A 26,043-nucleotide genomic window follows, 5' to 3' on the forward strand; every position below is an offset into this window, starting at 1 on the left:
GGAGACAGCAGGGCCTGGTCACCCCACTCGCAAACACTGTTGCATCTTCGGCATCTGGTAAATGACAATCCCTCCACCCCCGCAGCCCCGTCCCAACCCCTGGGGTGCAGGCGCCCCGAGCGTGGGCCTGCCTTGTGAACTGAGGCCCAGCCCCAAGAACTGCAGTCTGGCTGTGGCCACGGTCTTGACGGGCCTGCGGTGGAGGGGGGTGGCTGGCACCGCCCTGTGTCAGGACCTAGTGCACAGGGGCCTGGGTGCAGGGAGCGGCAGGGAGAGCGACGCCCGGGGGGCCGCGGGCAGCGGGAGGGGCCGCGGGCGCGACTGTCTGGAAGGCACCCGGTTCCCGCGGGCAGTCCCGGCACCAAGCAGCCCCTGAGGGCCGCGTGGTGGCCGCGCCTCGCGTGGCCGGTGTCTGGTCCCCGGTGCAGGGAGCCCCTTCCCAGAGCCCCGGCAGCGAGGCGCCCCCAGGCCTGCGCGGCGCGTCTCGGCGGCACCGCCCACGCACTCCGAAAGTGGGCGCCCCCAGACGGGCGCACAGAGGGGCTCGCGGCGGGAGCGGGTGGGGGGGGAGCGGCGGGCGCCGCCCACGTCCTGGTCCCGCGAAGCCGCAGGAGAGGCGGGATCCCGCCCGCAGGGCGCGGCGGTGGGGGGGGGGCGGGGGCGCGGCGGTCACGGGGGGGGCGGGGGCGCGGCGGTCACGGGGGGCGGGGGCGCGTCGGTCACTGGGGGGGGCGGGGGCGCGGCGGTCACGGGGGGGCGGGGGCGCGGCGGTCACGGGGGGCGGGGGCGCGGCGGTCACGGGGGGGGCGGGGGCGCGGCGGTCACGGGGGGGCGGGGGCGCGGCGGTCACGGGGGGGCGGGGGGACGGGGGGGCGGGGGAGCGGGGGCGCGGCGGTCACGGGGGGGCGGGGGCGCGGCGGCCACGGGGGGGCGGGGGGGACGGGGGGGCGGGGGAGCGGGGGCGCGGCGGTCACGGGGGGGCGGGGGCGCGGCGGTCACGGGGGGCGGGGGGCGGGGCCGAGGCGGCAGCGGCGGGGCCTAGGCGGGGCGGGGCCGAGGCGGCGGGGGCCGGGCCGGGGCGGGGCCGCGCCGGGGCTGCTCGGGGCGGGACTGCGTCGTTGGGGGGCTGCGCCTGGGCGGGGCTGCGTCGTGGGGGGGCTGCGTCGGGGCGGGGCTGCGCCTGGGCGGGGCTGCGCCGGGGCGGGGCTGCGTCGTTGGGGGCCTGCGCCTGGGCGGGGCTGCGTCGTGGTGGGGCTGCCCCTGGGCGGGGCTGCCCCTGGGCGGGGCTGCGTCGTGGGGGGGCTGCGCCTGGGCGGGGCTGCCTCGTGGGGGGGCTGCCCCTGGGCGGGGCTGCCCCTGGGCGGGGCTGCCTCGTGGCGGGGCTGCGCCGGGGCGGGGCTGCGCCGGGGCGGGGCTGCGCCTGGGCGGGGCTGCGCCGGGGCGGGGCTGCGTCGTGGGGGGGCTGCGCCTGGGCGGGGCTGCGTCGTGGTGGGGCTGCCCCTGGGCGGGGCTGCGCCTGGGCGGGGCTGCCTCGTGGGGGGGCTGCGCCTGGGCGGGGCTGCGCCGTGGGGGGGCTGCGCCTGGGCGGAGCTGCGCCGTGGGGGGGCTGCGCCTGGGCGGAGCTGCGCCGAGGCGGGGCTGCGTCGGGGCGGGGCTGCGTCAGGGCGGGGCGCCGCGGCGCGTCCGTTGCTAGGGCCGCCGCGCCGCCCTGGCGACGAGGCGGGCCGCGCACGCGCCGTGGCGCGCCGGTGCACTGTGGGAGGGGAGCCGGGCGGCGCGGCCAGGCCGGAGCGGGCGGCGGCGGGGCCGGCGGCGGCCGGGGACCGCGGCGAGGGCGCGGCGGGCGGCGGGCGCGGGGGCGGCGGCGCCATGAACGCGGCGGTGGTGAGGCGCACGCAGGAGGCGCTGGGGAGGGTGATCCGGAGGCCGCCGCTGACGGAGAAGCTGCTGAACAAGCCCCCGTTCCGCTACCTGCACGACATCGTCATGGAGGTGGGCCGGGCCGGGCCGGGCCGGGCCGGGCCGGGCCGGGCCCGCCGGTCCCGGGGATCGGGTCCCGCCTGCCGGGCCCCGGCCTAGCGGCGCCTCCGCGGGGTGCGGGCGGGCGGGCGGCGGCGGGAGGGTCGCCGGCGGGGCCCCCACCCCCGCGTCCGGGTGCCCGGCCAGCGCCGGCTTGTTGGCGGCGTCTCCCGGGTGAGCGGCCGCGCGGGCCAGCACCGGTGTGGCCGTCGGTCGGTGCCTGGTAACGGGGCGCGGCGCGCCCGGGGTGGACTCGGGGCGCGGCCTGCCCGCGGGGAGCGGGCGCCGGCTGGACGCGCAGACTCCAGGGGCGCCCGGGGCCCGGGGGGCCTCAGACCTCCGCGCTCGCGGCTTTCAGCAGGTCAGGCTGTGCGGCTCCTGCGCTCTGCTCGCGGCCCCCTGGGTTACAGTGCCGGGACCCCGCGGCCTGGTGCCGTCTTGACCAGCTCGGAGGCCCAGGCGGCACATCCACCGCCCTGAGGCCGTCAGGGGTGGGGCGGGGGTGGGCAGAGCTGGTGGGCCCTGGCCGTGTGCCTCTGTCCTTTGCCCAACGCAGGCTGGTGGCCACCTCCATCCCAGGAGGGACAAGCGAGGTTGCCCGGTCACGAGCCCGCCCCGCGGCTGCGCCTGCCAGCGCGGCCTCGCCTGTCGTCTTCTGTGTGTCTCGTCCCCCACTGATGTGGAGCGCTGGGGGGGCTGAGGACACCCTCAGCCGGTGGTTCTTGGGGGGCGCGGGGCTCCTGGCGGCTGCTGCCCACCTCCCGGCCGCAGTGGGGACAGGAGCATCGACCAGGAGGTGCCTGGGTGGGTCAGGCGGCTGGGACTGGTGGAAGGAGCTCGCTCTCCAGTCGGGAACCGCTGGTCCGCTTTCCCTCCACGCACTTCCCAATCTAAAGCTCAGCTCCTCTCTCTACCTGGGCGAAGATGAAAACAGGGGCGGTCCCCTGCTTGGTAAAGATGTTGGGACAACTGATGCTGGGGAAAGCGCTTGCAGGCAGCAGGTGCGGAGCCTGGGGAGGCGGCACCGCCGTGCATCCTGCGAGAGCCACATCCTGCTTTGGCGGCGGCTCCTCGCCAGCTCTGCCCCTTCTGGGAGTCGGAGCCCTGGTTCCGTGACACTGACTTTTCTTGTTGCCTAAAATGATTGTGCCCAGTTGTAACTGCCAGGAACTGGGAAAATCTCAAAAAAGATGAAGTGAGGAAGTGCCAGTAAATGCAGGCTGCCCAGGAGCCCGCCTGACCTGGAAACCAGAGCCAGCTCCCGGGCTGGGTGGGGGTGAGAGCGGGCCTGCCAGCAGCTCGGGGTCAGCGCCGGCCGTTGTTTCACAGACACGCCCCCAGCGTATCTGCCTGACAGCAGGCCGGGCGCACGTGGGCCCTGTCTTCCCTATGCGGACAGCGGGGCCTTTCTCTTCTGTTTCTTTTATTTTCAAATGCCCGTCGCTCCCCAGTGACCAGCTGCGTTGGAAAGGCTGGTCTGACAGACCCCTGGCTGAGGGGGGCTGGGGGGACAGAGATCATCACCACCCTAAAAGCTGGTGCGAGGAGTAATTGGAGGTCAGGTTGCCAGAGTGGGGGAGCTGACGTGATCTAGCCGGGCTGCCCCCCTGTCCTCAGCAGTGAGCAATGGTGGAGGACCGCGCCTTTCTGGGAACCCCAGCTGGGAAATCCCTTTTCGTTCCCGAATCCCCTGCCTGCTGGGCCTGAGCAAACTTGTAAGAGGCCGTTCCCGCCCTCGCACCTCAGGGCCTCCTCCTGGCCCTCGGGTCAGGTCTGTGCCCGAGCGGCCACCCGGCCCACCTGCCTGTCTGGCTCAGCTCCCTCCATCCCCAACTTCTGACCCCTGGGATGGGCCCCTTGGCCCTGGGCCTTCCAGGGTCTGTTTCTTCCTCTTGGCAGGTGCTTCCTAGGGCCATGTCCCCCAGGTCGTGCGAGCTCCAGCTCTTGGGTGCAGGTGCACTCAGGCCTGTGTCCTGTGCCGGCCCCGCCCCCATCCCTCCGCCGCGCTGTTCACCCGTCCCCGCAGCCAGTGGGTGCTGAGTGAGCTGGGTGGGGCCGCCTGGCACAGGCCTCGTGCGGGGGGCTGAGTCTTTGTCCAGTGGCGAGTGGTTGCTCCTGGGTGGGCGGGTTCTGACAGCCCCTGAGTGTGGGGTGCCGGGGCTGTCGGGTGCTGACCGCTGCCTGGCTTGTGTCTCCAGGTGATCCGGGTGACGGGCTTCATGAAGGGGCTCTACACAGACGCCGAGATGAAGTCGGAGAACGTGAAGGTAGGTGCGAGGGCCCCTCGCCCTCGTGAGCAGGTGATGATGAGCCTGCTCTGCGCCTGCCACATGTCTGCTGGTCGCTGGCTGGGGGCGGGTTGGGGTGCTGCATGGTGCGTGCGGGGCTGGGGCACAGGTCACGCCCTTTCTTATTTCAAGCTAATTGTCTCCGCCGAGAAACAGGGTGAATGTTTCAAAGGTCAGTGTTTGCCCATCAGTGAAGTCCAGAGGCTGCGTCCTAGCGCGTCTCTGAAGTGGACGTAGCGTTATATAAAAACCGCCTTGTGGGGCCTCCCCTGGCGGCGCGGCGGTTGAGCACTGGGCTGCGGGGCTGCCCGCAGCCTCTGCAGCACCTGCTTGTTCCCTGGCCGCCGGCGAGGGTCCCGCCAAAAAACAAACAAACAAGCAGAAAAAACCGCCTTGTAGGCGATGAGGGACTGTGCCTGTTGACGTGACGAAGGTAAAGCAGCACTTTTTGAGTATTTCAATGTGAATCTTTCAGGAGAAAGATGCCAAGATCAGCTTCCTTCAGAAGGCCATCGACGTGGTGGCGCTGGTCTCAGGGGAGCCCCCATCGGCCAAGCCCGCCCGCATCGTGGCCGGGCACGAGCCGGAGAGGACCAACGAGCTGCTGCAGCTGATCGGGAAATGCTGCCTGAGCAAGGTAGCGCGGGGGACACGGGGAGGGGCCGGTGCTCGGGCTGCTGCAGAGCCTGATCCCGCCAGTTCTGGGCAGCAGAGCTCCGGGGTCACTCAGGCCAGTGAGTCCGATCAGGACCGTGCCAAGGCGCGCTGTGGCCGCCGGGACAGGGGCTGGAGGCTGCGAACGGCTCCCGAAGCCTTGCGCCTCTTTTTGGGCCTCCTGGACCGGGTGGGAGGAGCTGCTCGTCTTCTTCCTCGGGGCTTGTACGCTGACTGTCCTCTGCCTGCCTCTCCAGCTCTGCGGTCTGTCCTAGCCGCCCGCCCCTGCCTTCCCGCCCCCCTCGTGTTTGCAGAGCTACGCTGCCCTCAGGGAAACCCGTTTCCTCCTGCTGGCCTGGACTTGGCCGTCCCGGGCTTCTTGCGGAGGCCTAAAAATTTGGCCTCTCGGGTTAGATCCTGCCATCTTCCCAGGACGTTGGAGGAGGTGGTCCCCTGCCGGAGTCCAGCTCCGGTGAGCAGGGTTGAGAGAGGAATCTGATCGAACCGAGGAAATTATAAACAGACACAAAATTATGACAGACACAAAACAGAGTTTAAGAGATGTGGGGCCCGGGGACGCAAGGCCCCTCATTCCTGCTCAGGTGTCCCGAGTGCCCGGTGCAGCTCGTGTTTATTGATACAAGGAGCCCCCCCCCCCCAGGTTAGTTCCTGGACAATGAGGATTCTCTGCGCGTTTGGCCTTGTCCGGGCACACGTTCCCCACCCAGGTTCTGCGCCGTCAGGTCATTCTGTTTCTTTGTCTCATCGAGTCCTCCCCCCAGGCATAGCTTCGCAGACTCTGTACAGCCACGACCTTGTGGTCTTCCTTGTCTCAGCATGCTGTAGGGGTGTCCCACAGTCCCTGGGGCCTGCCCTCTTTGTGGGACTGAGGAGCCCCCTGGGGGAGAGGAAGAGGACCCTCCGTGAGCCGGCTGCGGGGAGGGCTGGGGGACGGTGGGTCCTGGCAGCACTGTGCGGCAGTGGGGCGGGCAGGGAGGGGGCCGGGAGGCCTTGGGAGCCTCGCCTGGCCTGGTCCAGCTCTCTGGCTTAGAAACCATGAAGCTGGTCTCCCTCCCCACCCGCGCGCCTTGCTGAGCCGCAGATCCGACTGCGGTCTTCCCTACCGAGGCCTTCGTCAGCCTCCTGGGCCACCTGCACCCACCCGCAGGGCCCCCCAGCTCCCTCGAGCTGAGCTCACATCTTCCCCTGGTTCTTCTCCCTGAGCCTCCTGTGTGGTCGCCCTCCCCTGCCTCGTCCCGTAGTTTCTCCTGCGGAGCCGCTGCCGCCTCCCGTCCTCCATCGACGACAATGGCACTGGTCACCCTCCCTGCCTCCCGGGCCAGCCCCGGTGCCCTGGTCATGTCCCCACAGCAGCCAGGGTTTCGCTTGGCTCCCCAGATACTGGGCGCGCCCCAGAGGCCCTCATGCCTGGGGTGTGGGGCCGAGCGGCGTGTGCCGGGGGCTGAGGCGTGGGGGTCCCCCGAGGCACGCCGAGACCGGAGGGCAGGGGCTGGCCTTTGTGGCGGGAGCCTCTCCTCCGAGGCTTTGTCCTCCGCGCCCTGCGCTCACGCGGGGCCCTTGTTCTCCTTCTCGCGCCGCCCAGCTCTCGAGTGACGACGCGGTGAGGAGGGTCTTGGCGGGAGAGAAGGGGGACCTGAAGGGAAGGTCCTCGCTGGCCCCCAAGTCCAAAGAAGCGGACAACAAGCACGCGAGGGAGGAGGAGCTGCGGGCGCGCAAGGACAAGGAGGTGCCTCGCGCGTGCTGAGCCGGGCGGGCGGCGGCGGGGCTCGGGCGGTGTCTGGGCTCGGGCAGTGTCTGGGCTCGGGCAGCGTCTGGGCTCGGGCAGTGCCCGCGGGCGGGACCACAGCTGGCCTTTCCCTCCAGGACAGGAGGAGGCCCGGGCCCCACGAGCGCAGTGCCAGCCGGGACCCGGAGCAGAAGGAGGAGCCGACGGAGGACGTCGCAGGGGAGCAGGCGCGGGAGGACGGGCGGGGCCGCCACGGAGCCACCGACAGGGAGAAGCCCCCGGAGGGCGACCGCGACAAGAGCAGGAGCCGGGCCCGGGCTGAGAGGGAGCGAGGCGCCAGGGACCGCGACAAGGACGCGGAGCGCGAGCGGCGGGGCGAGGGCGGCAAGGAGAAGGGCCGCTGGAGAGACAGGGACCGGGACCGGCGGCGGGCCAGGAACGGGGAGCAGCCCCGGGACCCCGACAGGGAGAAGAGCAGAGAGCACGAGAAGGCGGAGAAAAAGGTGATGGGAGCTCGCCCCCCGCCCGCGGGATCCTGGGCGCGCTCGGACACGGCCGTGTCGTCACCGTGGTCGGCGAGCCCGGAGGCCGGCGCCACGGCTCTGTGGGCGTCGGGGACTCCCAGGCTCCTGCAGTGTCTGGAGCCCCCCGCCCTACCCTGGGGGGGGTCTGTGCACGCGCGTGTGCGCCTGCAGGCTGGCGAGCGGGGCGGCTGCGGCCTCGCCGTGGCGGCTCTGGGACGCCCCGGCGTGTGGTAAGGGCGGCACGCGCAGCGCAGCCAAGACCTTCACGGTGATCCTCACGAAGCTCCCAGGCAGCCGTAGGGCTGGCAGGAGCGGCCTCTCGCCTCCACACGCTTTTCTGGTGGGGTGGGTCCCCGGGGCCTCCCGTGGGTCTGGCCCCGCAGCCGCTGCCGCCCTGGGGCATCGGTCCCTGGCAGGCGTCCTGGGAAGGCGTCCTGGAGATGCCTGGCCTTGACTGTGAAAAGGAGAATTCCGAGGGGTGGCAAGAGTCCAGATCTGCATGGGTGGGGACAGACCTGGCCCCTGCGTCTCCCGTGGGCCGAGCCAGTGGGTCCGAGGGCTGTACCCGCAGGAGTCCTGGAACCCTGTTTGTCCTGCCGCGTCAGAAGCCACCCATAGGTGACAGCCCGTGTTCTCGGGGGAGGGGCGCTTCTGCCCCTCATTGGGGGCCGGCTTTTCTGAGGTGCAGGTACATGCCTGGGGAGCTCTCTTGGCAGGAGGGACCTTTGGGGTCCGGGCAGTCACGCGAGCCTGTGGGCCATGGGGGCCCCTGGGACGCTGTCTGGTTGCGGTCAGGTCCAGGGAAACAGCTCGGCACCTGTTACCTGTTGCAGATGCCGTCATTCTGGAGGTCCCATAAGAGAATGTTCTCTTGTGTGTTTTTGTAGTCAGCAAGCTCTGGGGAGATGCCCAAAAAGCCCTCAGAGGGAGCTGTTAAGGATTCCAAAGCCGAGGCCGAGGTAAATGTGTGGGCGGCGTGAGCGTGAGGCCGGGATGTGTGGGTCAGACGGGACGGGCCACACACCTGGCCCTGCTCGCTGCGAGGCTTGCGTGGCTCCCGCCCACCTGTGTCCTCGCCTTCATACGCCAAGTGTGGGTGAGGGGCCGAGGGGCTGGGAGCCCCGGGAGTGCTGGGCGGCACAGAGCGGGGTCCAGTGTGTCAAGTCACCGGGTAGTCGGGAAGGTGTGGCCAGCGGGAGGCCGGATTGTGTCCACACCAAGCTCCCTGTATGGCCTTCCCGCTCTGGTGGCTTCTCAGAGGGCGGGTCAGGGCGGGTCAGGCGGCTGGGGCAGGTCAGGGTGCTGGGACAGTCGAGGGCTGCGGTGGCTGAGGATACAGGGCAGGTGGGTGGGGGCCGGTTTCCCGCTGCGTCTCCCACCGCAGTGTGTGTGTGCGTCCACAGGGGCTGCCCACGGGCGCCAGTGTGCCCGGCCTGGTCCACACCCCATGCTCTGGGCCCGGCCATACTGCCAGGGTTTTGCTCCAGCTGTGGTTCTGGGTCCTTCCCAAGCGGAGCGCCAAATGTGCTTTTGGCATAGCTTATGCTGTGTCCACTAATCTTCCCTACTCTTTTCTTCAAGATGGAGATCTCTGCTAGGACGTCCCGGTCAGTGGCGACCAAGCTGTCCAAGCGGCGGTCCAAGCACTCAGTGGAAGGTACTTGCAGCTCGCAGCAGGGCCGGGGCTTCTCTGCCTCGCCACGACGCCTGGGAGAGGGAATGCGCTGGAGAGCAGCCGTCCTGGGCGGGGGGCAGAGACTGGACGCCTCGGCACCGGGGCCCTGGCACTCGGGCCGGCACTCGGGACCCGGGAGGCCACGCATGGGCCTCTGTAGATCCGGGTTTAGAAGATGCCATCAGTTGGTGATTCCTGCGAATGGTTCCTAGTCCTCTGTTTGTGGCCTCTTGGCTTTGAGTGGGTGGGGGGCGCAGGGCGGCCGTGGGGGAGGCGGGCCCTGCACAGTTGACAGGTTCTCCTGGGGCCTTGCCGGGGGCTCAGGGCTGAAGTGGGGGCTCACGCTTGGCCCAGCTACTGAGCAGGGGCCTTGTCCCGATGGGGCGTCAGGAGGCCGAGCAGGAGGCCCGGTGCAGGGACGGCCTGATGAGGCTGTCCAGTGAAGCAGGAGAACAAGCAGTGGCCATTTCTGGAATGTCATCCTTCCCCTGTGCTGTAAAGGTCACGGTCGCACGCGGGTGGCAGTGGGGTGTCCAGGCCGGGGGGCGTTCTGCTCCATCACAAGAGTCGGGGAGACTCCCCGGGCTGTCTGGACTCCCGGGCAGGTTCCCAAGGCAGTGACCGCCGCCCTCCCTGCTGTCTGCCTCGGAGGCGTGCTGGTTTTGGTGAATGAGAGGCAGAAGCGTCACGCCCAGCTGTGGTGGGCGGCTCGTGTCCTGCGTGCGGGTGTCTGCCCCGGCTCGCGGGTGGCCCCTGGTGTCCAGCGCCCCGGCAGGCACCAGCTGCCGGGCCTCGCCGTCCAGCCGTCTCTGCTGACATGCGGTTTGCACAGAGATGGGAGAACTAAAGATTGGCGTTTTGTCTGACATATTCATGTCTCACCTTTTTAGTTATTCCTCCAAATTCACGGTGTCGGGGATCCAGAGCTATTTCTCCAGAATGACTCCCAGCTGCCGCATCTTCGGGGCGAGCCCCGGCTGCTCCCTGAGCCGCCCGCCCCCACATTCTGGGTCTGGGTTTTGTTTATCTGCTTGCAGTCGCCCGGCTGGTAAAACACCTGAGCCGTTCTGTGTGCTTGTTTAGCTCGCAGTTGTGCTTACAAATCACTTCTTGGTTAAAGACTTGGCCTCCCACAGCAGGTGACCTTCTTGGGACGGGATCGGACTCGGCCTTGGGCTTGCGCGGTGCAGGGAGGCCGGTCCCGCCTTCCGGGCCGTGTGGGTGGCCTCCGCGCTGTCCCGAGGGCCCTGGCACCGGCCATGGGGTCTCCACTGCCACTCAGAGCAGAGGAGCCCGAGGTTTGAGAGATCAGCTTTCTCGCAGACTGACTGGCCAGGTAACCCCGGCCTCCTCCCCGTCTAAGAACAGGGCTGGGGTTGTGTAGATTTGGGGGCCAGCCTGAGAGCCGAGGAGCTCAGGGTTATTGGCCGAGAGGCAGGTTGAGCAAGGACGTGTGGGCTGGAGTCTGTAGGCTGGTCCAGGGCAGGCGTGACCCGTGAAGAGGCTCCCCGGGGCTGCAGCGCGGGCTCTGAGGCGCCCCTGTGTGCTTGGCGAGGGCTGGGGGTGGGGGAGGCCAGCCCGGCACCCCGCTCAGCCATCGCGTTCGCCTCTGTGGCTCAGGCCGGCCAGGAGGCCCGGCTCTGCTGGGGCACGGGCGCACGGGGGCCTCTTCGGCCCCCATGTGGTTTGGGGACCGGCCGACGTCTATAGCCTGTGCTGCCTCGAGCCCTTTACTCCTCCCTTGATTTTTTGGGTTTTTTAGGCTGAAATATTGTGTTTTCTGCGCACTGGGGTGTTCGCTTCTGAGCCTCGAGAGGCTCGGGAGGCTGTGTTCTGGCCTCGCCCCGCTGCGCCCCTGGCCGGCTCACCGCCTCCCGCGCCACTGACCCTCCCGACTGGCCTCCTTCCTGCCGGAACATGTGCTGTGGGCAGATGTGCAGGCCCCGGGAGGCGCCACCAGCCCTCGGTGACGGCGTGTGACTGTGTCTGCCAGGCTCAGGGCCTGGCACCAGCCCCGCGGGCCCAGGTGTGTCCGCGTGCGGGAGCAGCGTCTCTCGCGTCCTCAGGCAGATGCGTGGGGCTGCTCACTGCATTAGCAGGGCCCTGAACGCCCTCTGCTGGGCCTGCCGCACCTGCTTCCAGCTTGACGCGTCTTTTCCTTGTGTGATTTCACGTCAGGAAGAAGGGGCTCTAGAGCCAGCGAGAATAGTCTTTCCCCCGAGAAAGAACGTAACTCCTCCTACAGCAAGGTTAAGAAGGAGCGTCCCGTGAAGCCGCTGGGTAAGGCCGCGGGGCCCGCAGGGCGGGGTCGAGGCTCCCTCTGCCAGCCCCCTCCCCTGTGAGCGCCCGGGCAAGGTGGCCGCAGGGGCCGGCCGGCTCGTGGCCCTGGCCCGGCCTGTGGCTAGTGGGAGCCGGGCAGTGGGCACGGGCCACACCAGAGCCAGGGCCGCCCCAGGCATGGGCCCTGAGCCCGCCGCGGGCTGACCGTCCACTGCAGGTGCATGGCTGCCTGCCCTCCAGAGGTGCAGCCCGAGGGGGAGACGCGGTCAGGGCTGCCGCGGTCACCTCAGTCGGCCTGGAGGCTCTCAAAGGAAGAAGCCTGGAGCTGTGGGAGGGCTGGGAGCCCAGGACAGCTGGCTGGGCGCGGAGAGGGTGCTGGGAGGAGGCCAGTGAGTGGGCAGCTGGTGCTGCTGGGACGCCGCTGCCTTCTCAGGGAGGGGGGTGCAGTGTCCCTTCGGGAGCAAGATGGGGTGACGTGTGTTTCGAAGCTGCCCCGCTAGGAACTGCAGAGCGATGTGGCTGGGCGGCCGCGGTGCCTCTGGGTGAGGGGCCATGGCCGGGGTTCACTGCCAGCTCAGGGCGGGCCAGGACAGTGCGGGGGTGCTGGTGGGGAAGGAGGGGCTGGAAGCAGATGGCCCCCCAAGGGGGCTTGGGGAAGCCGGCTGGTGGCAGGGGCGGCTCCTGGCCTTGGTCTGCACCTGGGACATGGCCGGGAAGAGAGGTGCGGGGCCGGCTGGGCGTGGGCCCAGAGTCCAGGGTGGGGGCTGCAGACGTGGAAGGTGAAAACCAGCACAGCCCAGTGGGAGGAGACGAGGGCGGTGAGGGAGCGAGTGGGACCCCTTGATGACGAGGGTGTCATAAGCCCCCTAAGTCCCAGGGACCAGATGCCCAAACCTTGGCGAGTTTTAATCTGTTGTTAACTATTTCACGTCAGGAAGAAAGGAGGAAAATATTTCAGCTAAAATTTTAGACTCCGTAGTCTCTGGACTAAGTAATGAACCAGATCAGGAAGCGACACCTTCAGAAATTGGTAAGAAAATGCGCGCGTTGGTTAAATCCCCCTGTGCGCTGGCGTGAGCCTGCGCGGCGCCCGGTCGGTGGCCGTGGACTGGACGTTGCTCTGACTCCGTCGCCCTCAGGGGCTGGCCGGCCGCGAGCGGGCCGAGGGCGCCACCTGCTGGGGTAGTTGGCCGACTTACGGCCGGGATGCCCGCCCAGCGCTCGGCTCACCTGCCGGGCCTTCCCTCGGGCCTGGGCCAAGCGCTGTCTTCCTCTCCCGGCCGGCGTCTCGGATCCGCGGCTGGCTAGAGGGTGATTCCCGCCCCCACCCGTCCGCTGCGTTGTCTTGAGAACGCGCTGGGCAGGAGCTGGCCGCCGGGCGGTGCACACAGGCCTCTTGCAGGCTCGCCCTGCCACACAGGCCCTGGCTGTGCTCAGGGACGGTGGACTCCTTGGGGGCTCCGAGGAGCAAGACGGCCTCAGTCTTGCTCTGGGGAAAAATAGTCCCTTTCTCGGCCAACCTCGCCTCATGTCTGCGGGGCTGCCTCAGATCGGAGCCTGGCCGGGGGTGACCTGCACATCCCCCGCGAGTCAGGAGGGCCTGTGCGTGGGCTTCCTGCCCCGGGTGGCCCCAGATGGGCAATGTGAAGGGGCCTGTCCATCTAAGCCTGTCGGTCAGGTTAGGGGGGAGGTGGGCAGCGGAGGCAAACCAGCGGGCGGGGCATCCTCGCAGCCCTGCACCCCGTCCATAGGCGGGCCCCCTCTCCTGCCTCCGCCAGCCTGAGCAAGGGGTGTCCTCAGAGCCACCGCCCTCACTGGTCACTGGGGCACCAGCCGCCAGCGTCAGTGTGACCCGCGTCCGTCCCGCCTGCTTGAGGACTGACCAGCAGCTGGTTCACGGGGCGCGGGGCCTGGCTGCGGGCTAGTGCAGGTGCAGCTGGCGCCACCTGCTGGCCACGAGCGGTCATGCACACGGTCCTGAGGTCCCACGGCCCCGCCCCCTGGGGTCCTGTGGCCCCTGCACCCCAGATCCCTGCCACCCCCCGGGACCCTGCCCCCTGGGGCCCTGCCTCCCCGCCGCCCCCAGAGTCCCTGCCGCCACGTCACACCAGGCACACGTGTCTTCTTGCGCAGGTGGTCACTTGGCTTGGAATTTGGGGTTTGTCACGGTTCAGCTTCTTGGTTGAGTGTGACGTGCAGGTGGGTGCCCTGGGAAGGCACCTCCCCCCGTTCACGCAGCGCCCCACCCCGGTCTGCCTCAGGCTCCCCAGAACCACACTGGCCTTTGCTGTGCCCCTGGGGCAGGCAGGACTCAGCCGGGGGTTTACCCGCGTCTTCCCCCGTGCGGGACTCCCGAAGGACTCGAGTCCCGCAGTTTGTGGCCTCCCCGTCCGAGGCCTGCACACGCTGTCCCGGCTCTCTGTCTGCCTCCCCGCCGGCCTCCGAGCCCGGCACCCTGTCATGCCTGCAGCCGTGCTCTTACGAGACACTCAGTGCGTGTTGAATACAGAACACAGAGCAAAAGGGGTGCCCCTGTGTGTTCCCGGCCTGGCCGTGCCGCCCGAATCCTGGCTCCCACGGCGGCTAGACCCAGACGGGGCCATCGCATCCGAGAGCCTTCATTCTGCCAGGGCCGGGTCCCTGCACGGTGAACACGTGTGTTGCCCTTTTTCACTCTTTCGCTTTTTGAATCCAGAATGAGTCCCCCCCTTTTATTCCCGGGCCTTGACTGTCTGGGATCAGCTGCTGGTCTCTGGAACTTTTTGCCTTCTGGGTCTGGACTTGTCTGCTGTTTCCTGGGGGGTGTTTTGTTTACCCCCTTCTGTTGGATCAAATGCCTGAGCCGACGGGCTGGGTGAGCCCCTCGCTTGTGCTGTGCCCCGTCCCCCCTCGCTTTCGTTGCCTGTGTGGAAACTCGGCTCTGGCCGCAGCCTGTGGTGCATGGGCCGGGCGGGGAGGTGCTCGCGTGGCCGTGGGCTGTGCTGTGGCCGCTGGGTTCCAGGGACGGTCACTGCCCGAGGGTGGCCCTCAGCCAGCCTGGCACGGTGCTTCCGCGTCTGCTCCTAGTCTTGCCAGCCCCCCCACCACCAAGGGGCAGGCTGGGCACAGGGAGGGAGGAACCCACCCAGGGCAGGGGCTGGGGGGTGGGCCGCCTGCGGCCGCCATCCCTACAGGCTCACCACGGCTGGCAGCGTGGACGCAGCGTGGAGCCTCTGATTGTGCATCGTCTGCTCTTGACAGCGGGCGTTGACCTTGGCAGCGGCTGACCCGCCCTCGGTGGCAGGTTTGTGGAGACTCTCAGGGTGCAGACTCTCGAGCGTGCTGTGCGTGCTCGGCTCAGTGGGCGCGTGCTCACGGACAGACTAGGATGGGCCTGGGCTGTGGCCTCGAGCTGTGCCGGCGAGTGGCGCCCCGGGGTGTTCTCCGTGTGGGTCTGCTGGGCGCTGGTCTGCCGGGTGAGGGTCTGCCGGGCGCAGGAGGTGCCGGCTTGCGCCGATGCCCACGTCCAGATTTGCCTTCGAACCCACTGTCTCCCGGGGCCTGTGGGCGTCCTCTGTAAAGCCCGGACCACCAGCTGCTCGGGTGAAGCCGTTGAAGGCAGCGCTGCCCTCACAGGGGGCGAACGTTTCCCTTAGGGAATTGCACGTCATCTGCCTGATCTAGCTCTGTGACGCGAGTAAGCCGAGGTCTGATGGTTGGTGACGGACCGAGGGGGATGGACGTGTTCGTTTGAAGGCTTTTAAGAAACTCTAAGATTGCGTTTCAAGAAAGGGGACCTTTTCCCAAAACTTTATTTTTGGCCCCCGCTTCTCTCTGGGCTGGGTCCTCCACGGTGGAGCCCCCCGCTGCTCACAGTCTGCGCTCCCCACCCCCGAGCCACGGCGGGCGTCCTGGTGCTGTCCTCGGGCGGCCCCGCGTGCCCTCCAGGGGCGGGCAGCCTGGGGAGCCTCCGATGACGGGCGCTGACCTTGTGGCCAGGGGGCGCCGCCCTCCAATGGCCAGCCCTGCTGACTTGCTTCAAACTGTCTCACGTCAGGAGCACAGGCCGCGGCTGCTAGCTCCGCTAGTGTCCCAGAGGAGAGCGCGAGTGGTCTGTGGCGAGAGCGCCTCAAGCCAGAGGCCACAGTGACACAGAAAGGTAAGCGGCGCCTGCCCCGCCGCGGCGCCGGGACCTCCGGGCGGGCCCTCAGCCGGTGTGGCCGGTGACGCCCCCTCGCTCCCCGGGGCTGGAGTGCTGCCGGCACACGGCTCAGGCCCCCCCGTGCCCACGATAGTGCCCGATGGCAGCCTGGCCTGGCTGGGAGGGCTGATGTCACATCCAGGCGGGTCTTCTGAGCCACGCAGTGCCCACCTGCTGTCCCCGCGGAGGCCCTCGGTCTCAGTGCCCACTGGGGCCTTAGTGGATCTAAGGCAGGTTTTCTCTCGGCGTGATTTTTCTTGTCGTGCAGAGGAAATGCTGGTGAAACACACATCCAGCCTCTGTGTCCTGGGGCCCAGGCAGGCCCAGGGTCGGCCCCTGCTGCGGGCTGGCTGGGGGCAGCCAAGTGAGGGCGGCTGTCTGTCGGCTCGGCCGGCCAAGTGCTTATGGGTGGCCGCCGGGGCACGGGTGCCACAGAGGTGGCTGGGCTGGTGCAGGGGGAGGCGTGGGAGGGAGGACGTTGGGGGCAGTGGTGTCCCCGACTGGCGTGTCTGGGAGGACCTGTGTCTGCAGGCACCCTCCGCTGGTGACGGGTTCCACACAGGCGGGTGCGTGGGGGCCCCATGTGTAGGGCTGGAGTCTGTGGGGGCACATTTGTCCTTGTCCTGGGCACCGTCCGGGCCTCTGCCCTTCTGTGCACGTGAGCGTCTGCAGTGTGGGAATGAAGGCCCCGCGGTTTCCGACCCACCCACTGTGCTTCTGCTCCGCTGCTGTGCCCCAGTCACGTTTGTTTCCAGAAGCAGCAGGGTCCCGGGAGGACGCGCCTGGGCAGCAGGAGGCCTGCTCCTTATTGGCCACAAGGGGAGCCCCGAGTGTGCGGGGTCCCGAGGCCTGGTGGTAGCTCGGAACCGCTCCCGGCCACCCACCTCCGGCCCCTGGGAGCCGTGCTGCCATCACCCGCAACACAGGCGCTCTGGGCCCTGCTCCCTGTCTCCCTGGGGTGACACTTCACCCGTCCCGACTGTTCTTTGTCTTTTTTGTCTTTGAGAACAACTGGGCAGGAGGGAGCTGGCGGAGGCCCGGGAGGAGAGGCCACTCCCCTGGCAGCCCACTCTGCTCCTCCGGCGTCCAGAGTTTGACTGGCAAAAACTAACTTTCTTGGGCCTCCCTGGTGGCGCAGCGGGTCGAACGCTGCGCTGTGGAGCTGTCTGCAGCCTGTGCAGCGGCAGTTCAATCCTGGCCAGCCAGGGAGCTACCCACATGGCACAGCAGACCCCTCCTGTCTCCCCGCTGCTCCCCTCAGCAGTGGATTTCTGTCCATCTGCCTGTTCTGCTCCCCGCTCTGTCCCTGTGGAATCCTCTCACCCCCACACCTCTGGCCTGTGCCTCAGCTCTTGTATAAAAATAAATAAATCTTTAACAAAAACAAAAAACAACAAAACTAACTTTCTCATGTGCTTTTCCTTTCAGGAGACTCACCCAGCGACGCAGGTGAGGACGGGCCCCTTGCTGTGCTGGGGAATGGCGGGCGTGCAGACCGGGTGGGCGTGCAGACTCGGGTGGGCGTGCAGACCGGGCCGGCGTGCAGACTGGGCGGGCGTGCAGACTCGGGCGGGCGAGCAGACTCGGGCGGGTGTGCAGACCGGGCCGGCGTGCAGACTCGGGTGGGCATGCAGACTGGGCGGGCGTGCAGACCGAGCGGGCGTGCAGACTCGGGCGGGCGTGCAGACTCGGGCGGGTGTGCAGACTCGGGCGGGTGTGCAGACCGGGCCGGCGTGCAGACTCGGGTGGGCGTGCAGACTGGGCGGGCGTGCAGACTCAGGCGGGCGTGCAGACTCGGGCGGGCGTGCAGACTCTGGCGGGCGTGCAGACCGGGCGGGCGTGCAGACACAGACACCTTGTGTTAGTGAAAGCGACTCACCTTAAGAAGGGCCTTCACGCCAGCGTCTCCCTCGACCGCGGGCTCCGTGAACGCGGCTCTCCGGATCCCCCGTCTCACGCGGGTTTCCAGTGTCTAAGTTGGAATTTCTCCTCGCTGTTTCCTGAAGCGTGAGAAGCCCTTTCATTTCACATCGTGGAGCAAGTTCACGTGTCCCACTCTTTGGGGCTGATCCAACCTTTTTCTCAAATTGAAGAGAGCAGTTATCCAGGTCCCGGCACGGGCGCGCAGAGGCCGGGCGGGGGTTCCCGGCGCGGAGACGTGGGAACAGGCGGCGGGGGCATGAGTGACGGCGGAGCCCGCCCGGCCCGCACGCGCCTCCCTCCTGCCCGGGCTGTCCCCAGGGGCGTGGCAGGGAGGTCGCGTGTTCCCCTGGGGTGTTCCCTGCGCTGACCAGCGTTTGTGCTCCTTCCTTTGCGGGCCACGGCTGCATGGTCACCTCCAGAAGGAGAAGCCGGCCCCCCCGCCCAGGAGAAGTCTGAGGCATCAGAGAGGTCTGAGCCCCCGAACGAGCTGTCCCCCAGCATCAGGTCCGTGCTCACCCCAGCCCCCGCGCCTGCCTCCTGGCTCCAGCTCCGCTCTGGGGAAGCACCTGTCCAGGGAAAGCGAAGCCCCCATGGGCTCTCCCTTGTGGGGCCCCCACCGTGGGCTGTCCCCTGGTCCCCCCCATGGGCTTTCCCCTGCCCCCCGTGGGCTCTCCCCCTTGGACCCCACTCCCTGCAGGCTGTCCCCTGGGGGAGGCTGCCTGGAGTGCGCTGGCGAGGTGGGAGGTGCCGCGGGGCAGGGACGCATGGAGTCTGGACTGTGGCCGGTCGCTCTGCTGGGCACCCCCAGTCAGTCAGCGCACGCCGGAGCGTGGCCGCTTTGGAGCTTGCTGGGTGCCAGGTGGCCTCGGCCTGCGCCACTGCCCGGGGTGCGGGCGGGCTGGGAGGCGGCGTGGCGGGAGCCTGTGCTGCCTGCTCTGCTGGACCCGTGGCTCACGCACCTGTTTCACTTTTCCACCGTTTGGGCCCAGAAGACTCCCTCGGCCCGGGAGTGCGAGACCGGCCCCGCCCCGGGTCAAGCGACAGGAGAGCGTGGAGGCGCTGGCGGTGGACAGGTGAGGCGGCTCCTCGGGCGGGCGGGGGTGGGGGGCTGCGGGGCGGTCGGCACGGGGGTGCGGGTGGGGCTGTCCCTGGCAGCCCCCGCAGGGAGGCCTGGAGAAGTGGGCGCGCGGCCGGGCTTACGGCGGTGGTGTGGCCGTGGGCCCCGGGGTCTGGCCGGGTGGGCTGCGGGGCCGGCTGCCGCGGCTGGGACCAGGTGACTGGGGTGTGGGCAGGTGATCGGGAGGATCGATGCTCAGCCCTCAGCCCTCAAGGGCCCGGCGCAGTGGCCGGAGCCAGGGTGCAGCGGGCAGGGGGCAGGCGTCCCAGCAGTGACGGGGCAAGGGGGGGCAGCCCGAAGCCTGGAGATTCAGCGTCGTGGGGGCCCACGTGAGCACGGAGGCGTTGCCCGCCCTGCTGGCGGGGGTGAAGGGCTTCCGAGGGGGGAAGGGCACATGGAAGGTGTCAGGAGGTGGGATGTGGGCCAGAGGGTGTGAGAGCATGGCCCAAGGGGACTGGGCATCGGGGCTACCAGTGCACTTGGGGTGAAGGGCAGGATGAGGCCGGTGGACTGAGGACAGTCGTGAGGGCCTGGTGATGGGGCTGGTGGGGGGGGACTGGCCCTGAGTGATGACGGGACCTAGTGGAGAGGTGTGGGGTGAGGCCTCGGTTGGGGTGGAGGACAGGGTAGAGGCCGGGGCCCCAGGAGGCGCTGTGATCCCATGTGAGGCTGAGGCCCTGCGGCGCCACCTGGTCACTGCAGCCCTGGGGGTCACGACCTGGGAGAACTGGCCCTCTGGGAGGGCAGCAGGTGAAGGGCCGGTCTCCCTGGGGGCTGACCAGGGCAGGGGCTGCTTTGAGGGCTGTTGAGGTGGACACAGCAAGAGGGTGGGGCAGGAGGGAGGCTGGAGCAGGCGGGCCGGGGGCCCTCGGCCTCCTGTCCACTGTGCCTGCGCTGCGCTGTCCCTGGGCTGGCCGGGCGGGCCTGCTCGGGTGACTGTGGATGGCCCTGGGTGCAGGGGCAGGCGGCGTGCATTGGCCCTTCTGCCCAGACGCGTCCCTCTGTCCAGGGCGGGGAGCAGCAAGACTGTCTCCAACGTGATTGTGGACTCGCGGGCCTCCGATGACGAGGACGACGGCCAGTTCGTGGTGGAGGCGGCCCCGCCGCTCGCCGAGGCGCCGGAGCTCGAGGTGCTCAGCTGGCTGGGCGGGTCCCGCAGACCCCTGGCCGCCCCGCGCGCCCCCTCCCCCCGGCCCGCGCCTGGCTCGCGCGCGCAGATTCTCTCATTTTTCAGTTTTCCGCCCACTTTGTTTCCGCCGCCCCTCTGGTGGGAGGCCCAGGGGCCCGGCCGAGGCTCAGCAGACCTGTCTTCCTTTCTCCCGCTCCCCTCGCTCTCAGGTCCCGGCGGTGGAACTGGAGGAAGATGAGAAGCACGGTGAGTCCCGGTGTGCGCGTGCGCGCATGTGTGCATGCCGGCGTGTGTGTGTGTGTGTGTGCGTGTCTGTTTGTGTGCACGTGTGTGTGTGCGTGTTTACAGGCCAGGTACAGAGGAGCCCTCCCAGCCGGGCCGGGGGCAGGGCCTGGACATGGCACGGCCCCCTCCTGTATCCTTGCTGCCCATCTTTGGGGCGAGGCTGGCCAGGACCGAGGGGCAGGAGCCCCTTTTCTTATCCACGCCCTTGCCTCGGGGATCCCCAGCCCCTCAGAGCCACAACTCTGTCTCTGCGCCGGGTCCCGCATGCGGCCCGGTGTCCTCAGAGCGGCGTGGCCTCGCCCTGGCTCTCGGGTCGGGACGGGCTCCTCTGGAGAAGCGCAGCGCAGGCCACCGTTGTCTGTAGGGAAACAGCTGCTCCTTAGCATCAGACCCCCGTTTCCCCAGCGTTTCCTGGTGTGTTTGAGTCAAACGCCAGGCCAGGCCCTGACGAGGGCCCCCCCCCAGCCCCCGGTCTCCGTGGAGCAAGGCTCGTCCTGCGGCGTTTCTCACCTCTGGGCGCCGCCTGTCACCCCCGTGCGGAGCTGTTCTTGCACGTGTTCTGCTCCTGTGGGTTGAGCAGGACACGGGGTCAGACTTGGGGGCAGAGCAGCAGTAGGTGGGCTGCCTCTGCACACCACCCCGGGGGTCAGTGGGGCGTCCTGTGGGCGGGGCGGGGAGGCGCCCCTCGTCCTGCTGGCTTTCATCGGAGTTTGTTCCCTGGCGCCACTGCGCTGAGGAGGGCTCCGGGTCTTTCTGCAGCTGTTTGGTGCCTGTGACTCTGTGGTGGGCTGTTTCTGACACGTTGCAGTGCTGTTCCTTTTCTTTAAATCCGATCTCTGGTCCTCCACAAAGCTCTGTCCCTTGGGGCACCCCGCTGCACTCCTGTTGCACGGCCCCGCCCTCCTCATGGCAGCTCCCCGGGACCTCAGCCGAGGGGTCTCCTGGGGTCTTTGACACTCAGGCCCCTTCCTCTCTGCGACCGAGTCGGGCTCACTCTGCTCCTTTGTGCCCAGAACCTGCCATTTCGCAAGGCCCGGCCGCCACTGCTCCTGGGTCGGCCGCTGTTTCTAGGTGTTTCTCACAAAAGAAACATGCCCTGGGCTCACCCGGCGCTTCCTGTCGGATCCAGGGCCGGGCCTCTCCTCGGCTCGTCTGCGGCTGGAGGCAGGAGCCTGGCCTGGTGTGTCTGTTCCGCCCATAGCGGGTCCCAGAGCGCCCCAGAGCGGCTCCTTGGGGCAGGTCTGTGTGTCTGCTGAGGCCCACCCCGCTGCTCTCCACACTCTGCCGCGTATCGGGCGGGAGTGATTCCTCCCCGGGCTCCGCGTGCTGGGCACGCCTGTCCGCCCGTGCGTTCACTTTCAGCCTTAAGCATCTGCTGAGCTTCATTCATGTGAGGTGTGGACACGGCTCCCCGGTCCCAGGCGCGGTGTCTTCTGGGTGCGGGGCCACCCTCCCCACCCTGGCCTCCCTCCCTGCCTTATGCGCCTGTTGTTAAAAAGCCGAGGTGAATGCCGCGTGAGTGTGCTTGTGAGCGTGTGTGCGTGTGAGCGTGCCTGCGTGTCTCCATCCTGCTGGGCCAGCTTCACGCCGACACCGCGCAGTCAGTGGCTGACCCTCCCCTGGGGCTCGCGCTCTGGCTGACTCAGCTGGGCGCAGCAACATTTTCAGAAAAGGCTTTTTCTTCCCCCACGGGTAACTCCCATTTTTCGTTGAAGACTCTTGTCCCAAAGTAAGACGCGCTGCTCCTCGGAAGAGCTGGAAGTTCTCTGTGTGTCTCGTCGGCGGCCATCGCTCTGAGTGTCGCCGTGCGCTTCTGAAACTTGGACGCGGGAGAGAAACCTGCTTCTTTTCTAAGGTGCTCAAGGAGACGATTTCCTTGAAACACCTGGGGCAGGTGCCCGCGGGTCTGTCCTAGGCTGTCTTTCCTCCAATCAGCGGCCGCGAGGCTGCTCTCAGCACAGAAAGAGCAAGCAGCAGCGCCTGCACCCCCGCCACGCGCCCATTTAGGATGCTTGATCGTAGGGCAGAGAATCACTTTAACACAAACCCACTGTTTTCAACAGGAGGACTTGTCAAAAAAATCCTGGAGACCAAGAAAGATTACGAGAAGTCGCAGCAGCCACCCACTCCCGGCGGGAAGGTACCAGCGCCGTTTCTTGAAAAGCCTTAGCTGCGTCCTTAGAGGCGATGACCCCGGTGTCCGCCGGAGGGTGTAGACACCCGGCCCCTTTGACCGGGAGGGTGGAGACTCGGGAATCCCGGGGCACGCGCCTCCCTGGCCCACAGCCTGTCCGGGGAGGGGCGGCGTGTCCCTTGAGGGCTCAGGGCCCCTCGGCCCTCGCCCCTCCCGGCCCTGCTGGCAGAGTGGGCAGGCTGACCCCCAGCCCTTGTGGACAGTGAGATGTCCAGAGGGCATGTGCCGTGTGGCCTGGGCACGCGTGTGCCATGGGCCTGCCCCGCCGCCGCAGCCGGGCCCGCGTGCACCCGCCCTCACGCACACTGGGTTTCCCTGGACGCTTCTAAAAATACGAGCCTTCGTTTTTGGCTTTTAACAAGACGTCTCTTGGTTTATGAGCTTTGTTGGTGGCCAACAGTTCCGAAGAGCTCGGTGCAGGCCCTCATGCTCCGGCCCCTGCCCCGCCCCGGTAGATCAGAGGGTCTCTTCTAGACGATTCTGCTTACAGTGACCTGGTTTGTCACGAAGAGGTGGCCTGGAGTAGCCACCAAGGAGACCGGGGTGGGGAGACTGAGTCAGAGGAGCCCTGTTAACACCCAGCACCCCGTCCCTGCCTGCTCTTTGGGGGGCCTCCCGGGTTCCTTGTCTGTGGCTGCTGTGGAGCTTTGGGGTGTCGTGCTTCGCCCGTGCCTGAGCGTGGTCCTGGTGTCCCCACGCTCCTGCCGCCCAGACCCGGCCACTGTTCCCGCCAGGCTGGAGCCTCGGGGGCGGGTTTCTGCAGAGCGCTGGAGCCTGAGTCCCCAGAGCCGCCTCCGAGCACCTGGCAGGGGAGGGTCCTTTTGACTTCAGCAGATAAAAGGAGAGAATGTGGTGTGAGGGTCCAGACATTCAGTGTGAGTGCTTGGGGGCCTGGGGGGAGGCGGGGCCTCAGCCCTGCCCAGGAGGGCATAGACTTGGGAGGGGGGTGAAGTGAAGTCTACGCGGAGGGGGCCCGAGGCGCCCAAGAGCGCGGTATTGCGAGTCAGTGACAGATGAGCAACGTTTCTAAGGGTTAAAAACTGCCGGGCGGGCAGATGTTGTGTTGTGTTTTCAGGTTTTTTTTCCCCCAAAGATTTATTTATGCATGCATGCAAGAGCTGGGGTGCAGGCCAGAGCTGCGGGGGGGTGAGAGGATTCACCAGAGACAGAGCGGGGAGCAGGACAGGCAGACTGACTGAAATCCACTGCTGAGGGGAGCAGCGGGGAGACAGGAGAGGTCTGCTCGCCATGTGGGTTGCTCCCTGGGGATTGAACTCCTGCTGGACAGCTTCATAGTGTGGTGCTTAACCCCCTGCGCCACCAGGGGCCACCAGGGAGGTCCCCGTTAAGTGTTTTCTTTACCACAATAAAGAGTGTGAAGGATGAAAGGAAGGCAGGGTGCACCCCTGGCGCGCGTCTCAGCCGCCCCTTTCCTTGGCTTGTTGATTACACGCCAGGCTCAAATCACTGGTCTTGTCAGAGCAGCAAGAGCATCGAATTACGTTTTTTTTTTTTTTTTTAATGTTAGCCCCACTTTTTTTTTTTTAAAGATTTATTTATTTATTTATTTATTGATTTATTTCTACAAGCACTGGGTACAGTCAGAAGCGCGGGAGGGTGAGAGGATTCACCAGAGCCAGAGCGGGGAGCAGAGCAGGCAGAAGGACCGAAGGACACTGCTGAGGGGAGCAGCGGGCGGCAGGAGAGGTCTGCGCGCCATGTGGGACCCTCCTCCGGTGGCCGGGGAGCAGCCGGGGATCGAACCGGCGCTGCAGAGGCCACGGGCAGCTTCGCAACCCAGCACTCAACCGCTGCACCACCGGGAAGGACCGAGTTAACGTTTTTTAAAATAAAAGGGCCGAGATCAGCCAGGAGGGGTGGATGTCTCGGCGCCCTCTGAGCTCGCAGGGTATCTGGCTGCTACCCTCGGCCGCCGCGGAGGCCCTCCCTGCCTGGGTGCTCGCGGCCCTGGAGTCCGGCTTTGTTCCTCTGGCCGCCGGACGGCGCGTAGGTGGTCGCTGCCGTTTCCTGCGGGTTCGGGCCCCTGGGTCTCTGTTGCACCTCGTCCACATGGTGGGGGCGGCCGGGCTGGGCACCAGTGCCGGGCCTGCAGCCCCACAGCCTCCACCCATGCTTACCTCGAGGTCGCCCGCCTGAGGTGACTCCAGGGTCTTCGCAGCCCCCTCCACGGGGCCTGTCTATGTGCGGAGCCCCGCGGCCAGCCGGGCCGGCCCAGGCCCTGAGTCTGTCTCACGGTCGCTTCCCGCAGGTGCTGTGCTCTGTGCTGCTGTTTCCTCGCGGGTGTTGGCGTCAGCGGCGGCTAGGGCCAGCGTGAGGGAGGGAGGCCGAAACCGACAGTGGCTTGGAGGAGGGGCCGGCGCCGTGGCCTGGGAGCCGGGCTGGCGCGGCTGTGCCTGCACGCGTGGGCCGCGGTGGCGTCTCAGCACCCGCCTGTGTGCCGGTCCCGCTGGCAGGAGGGAGGGGAAGGAGGCTGTGCCCTGCCTTGGTCCCGGGGCTGGCGGGGCCCCCTGTGCTCCAGGCACCCCTGCCGAGTTGGCGGAGGCTCCGCTGCGCAGTACGGCCGGCCCCAGCGCCCGGAGGAAGGTGGTGCCTGCCTGCGGGGTGGGGCTGCCGGGTGGAGCGAGGCCTGGGGGGCTGCAGGCCAGCGCAGGGACGGCCACCAACTGCCTCTTCCGCCCTGTGTGTCGGTAACATCATTTCATGCTCATTTTCGGAGGTGTTTCAAGTGTGCTTTTATGATGGAAAACAGTGGGGGCAGGGCGCCGACCCCCCACCCCGGCCTGTGAGGTGGCCCCCGCTGGGGAAGGCCGCAGGGAGCCCTCGGGGAGCCTGGCCGGGGCCACGCAGCCCACCCTGCTCGAGGCCAGCCCTGGGTCTGCTCCGCCCGTCCTGCTGGAGCTGGTCTTGGGTCCTTGATGAGAACCCGAGAAAGCTGCCGAGACTCGCCCCCTCGTGAGGGGCGTTGACTCGTTTGCATGCCGTTGGCTTCTACGCTTCCTTCTCTTCTGAATTTTGTTTAGAATTTACTTTTTTTTAAAGATGTATTTTTATTTATTTATGCTACAAGAACTGGGGTTCAGGCCAGAGGTGCGGGGGGGGGGGGGCGGTGAGAGAACTCCCCAGAGACAGAGTGGGGAACAGAACAGGCAGATGGACTGAGATACACCGCTGAGGGGCGCAGCGGGGAGGCAGGAGAGGTCCGCTGTGCCCCGTGGGCAGCTCCCTGGCCGGCCGGGGATGGAACCCGCGCTGCGGAGGCTGCGGACAGCTCCACAGTGCCGTGCTCAACCCGCTGCGCCACCGGGGAGGCCCTCAGCCTTTACTTTGCCAGCCTCTTCCTTAGCCCTTTTATTTTCAGCCTTTGTCCTTCTCAGCATAATTGCATTTCAGACTCCACGCTCCCCTGAGCATGCTTCATTTTTTAATTTTAAGTTCCTAGAATATTAAGTTAATATTAAATATTAAAGTCCTTGAGTTTCATGGGGAGCTACTTTGCTGTTTTTTAACAAATGGGCTCTTCGGGACTCTGCTTTTTTGCTTTCAAACATGAGGGTTTTTAAATCGCTCCTGGTCGGGAGGGTGGCCCGCCTGCCGTGGCTGCTCTGCCCTGAGGACTCTGGACGGTGGGGTCGGTGGCCGGGACCGTCTCAGCGTCTGCGAGGCACGCCTGCTTCTGTGTCAGGCTCTGGCTCGGCGCCAGGGAGCAGCAAGGCGGGTGCCCGCCCCGAGGCCACCGCCATGTCCGGCCGGCCCCGTGCTCGCGCCCGGGCAGCCGTCCCGCGGCCCCAGAGAGCCGGTGCCCTCCCCTGGGTGCTGCTTCTCTCCAGGCGGGACGGTCCCGTGGGCGCGGAGGAAGCAGATGCTCGTGACCCGGCGTCTCTCCGGCCTGGCTTTGAAGTGCCGCGGGGAGAGAAGCCATTCCTTCTGTGCTGACAGACTTGAGCGCGAAGCCGTAGACTAAATGCGCGTCCGGTCGCTGCGAGCACTTTCCTCATTACCCTGGCGTG

The 26,043-nt window shown here is 67.6% G+C and overlaps 1 protein-coding gene across 1 annotated transcript in view; it reads left to right on the forward strand.

The window, feature by feature from the left end:
* Positions 1-1,869: 1,869 nt before the first annotated feature.
* The window catches only part of TRAF3IP1 (TRAF3 interacting protein 1), a gene marked incomplete at both ends in the record, with an annotated part of 31,095 nt that continues 6,921 nt past the window's right edge, over positions 1,870-26,043 (forward strand). Inside the window, 12 exons of the mRNA XM_084228193.1 lie at positions 1,870-1,992; positions 4,218-4,286; positions 4,783-4,944; positions 6,565-6,708; positions 6,846-7,211; positions 8,120-8,191; positions 8,814-8,889; positions 11,086-11,187; positions 17,988-18,363; positions 19,417-19,537; positions 19,746-19,782; positions 21,885-21,961. Coding sequence (XP_084084319.1) covers positions 1,870-1,992; positions 4,218-4,286; positions 4,783-4,944; positions 6,565-6,708; positions 6,846-7,211; positions 8,120-8,191; positions 8,814-8,889; positions 11,086-11,187; positions 17,988-18,363; positions 19,417-19,537; positions 19,746-19,782; positions 21,885-21,961 — 1,725 coding nt within the window. The remainder of the gene's footprint in view (positions 1,993-4,217; positions 4,287-4,782; positions 4,945-6,564; positions 6,709-6,845; positions 7,212-8,119; positions 8,192-8,813; positions 8,890-11,085; positions 11,188-17,987; positions 18,364-19,416; positions 19,538-19,745; positions 19,783-21,884; positions 21,962-26,043) is intronic.

Source organism: Talpa europaea, assembly GCF_964194135.1.
Source record: "Talpa europaea genome assembly, chromosome: 1".
In the NCBI taxonomy this organism is placed as follows: domain Eukaryota; kingdom Metazoa; phylum Chordata; class Mammalia; order Eulipotyphla; family Talpidae; genus Talpa; species Talpa europaea.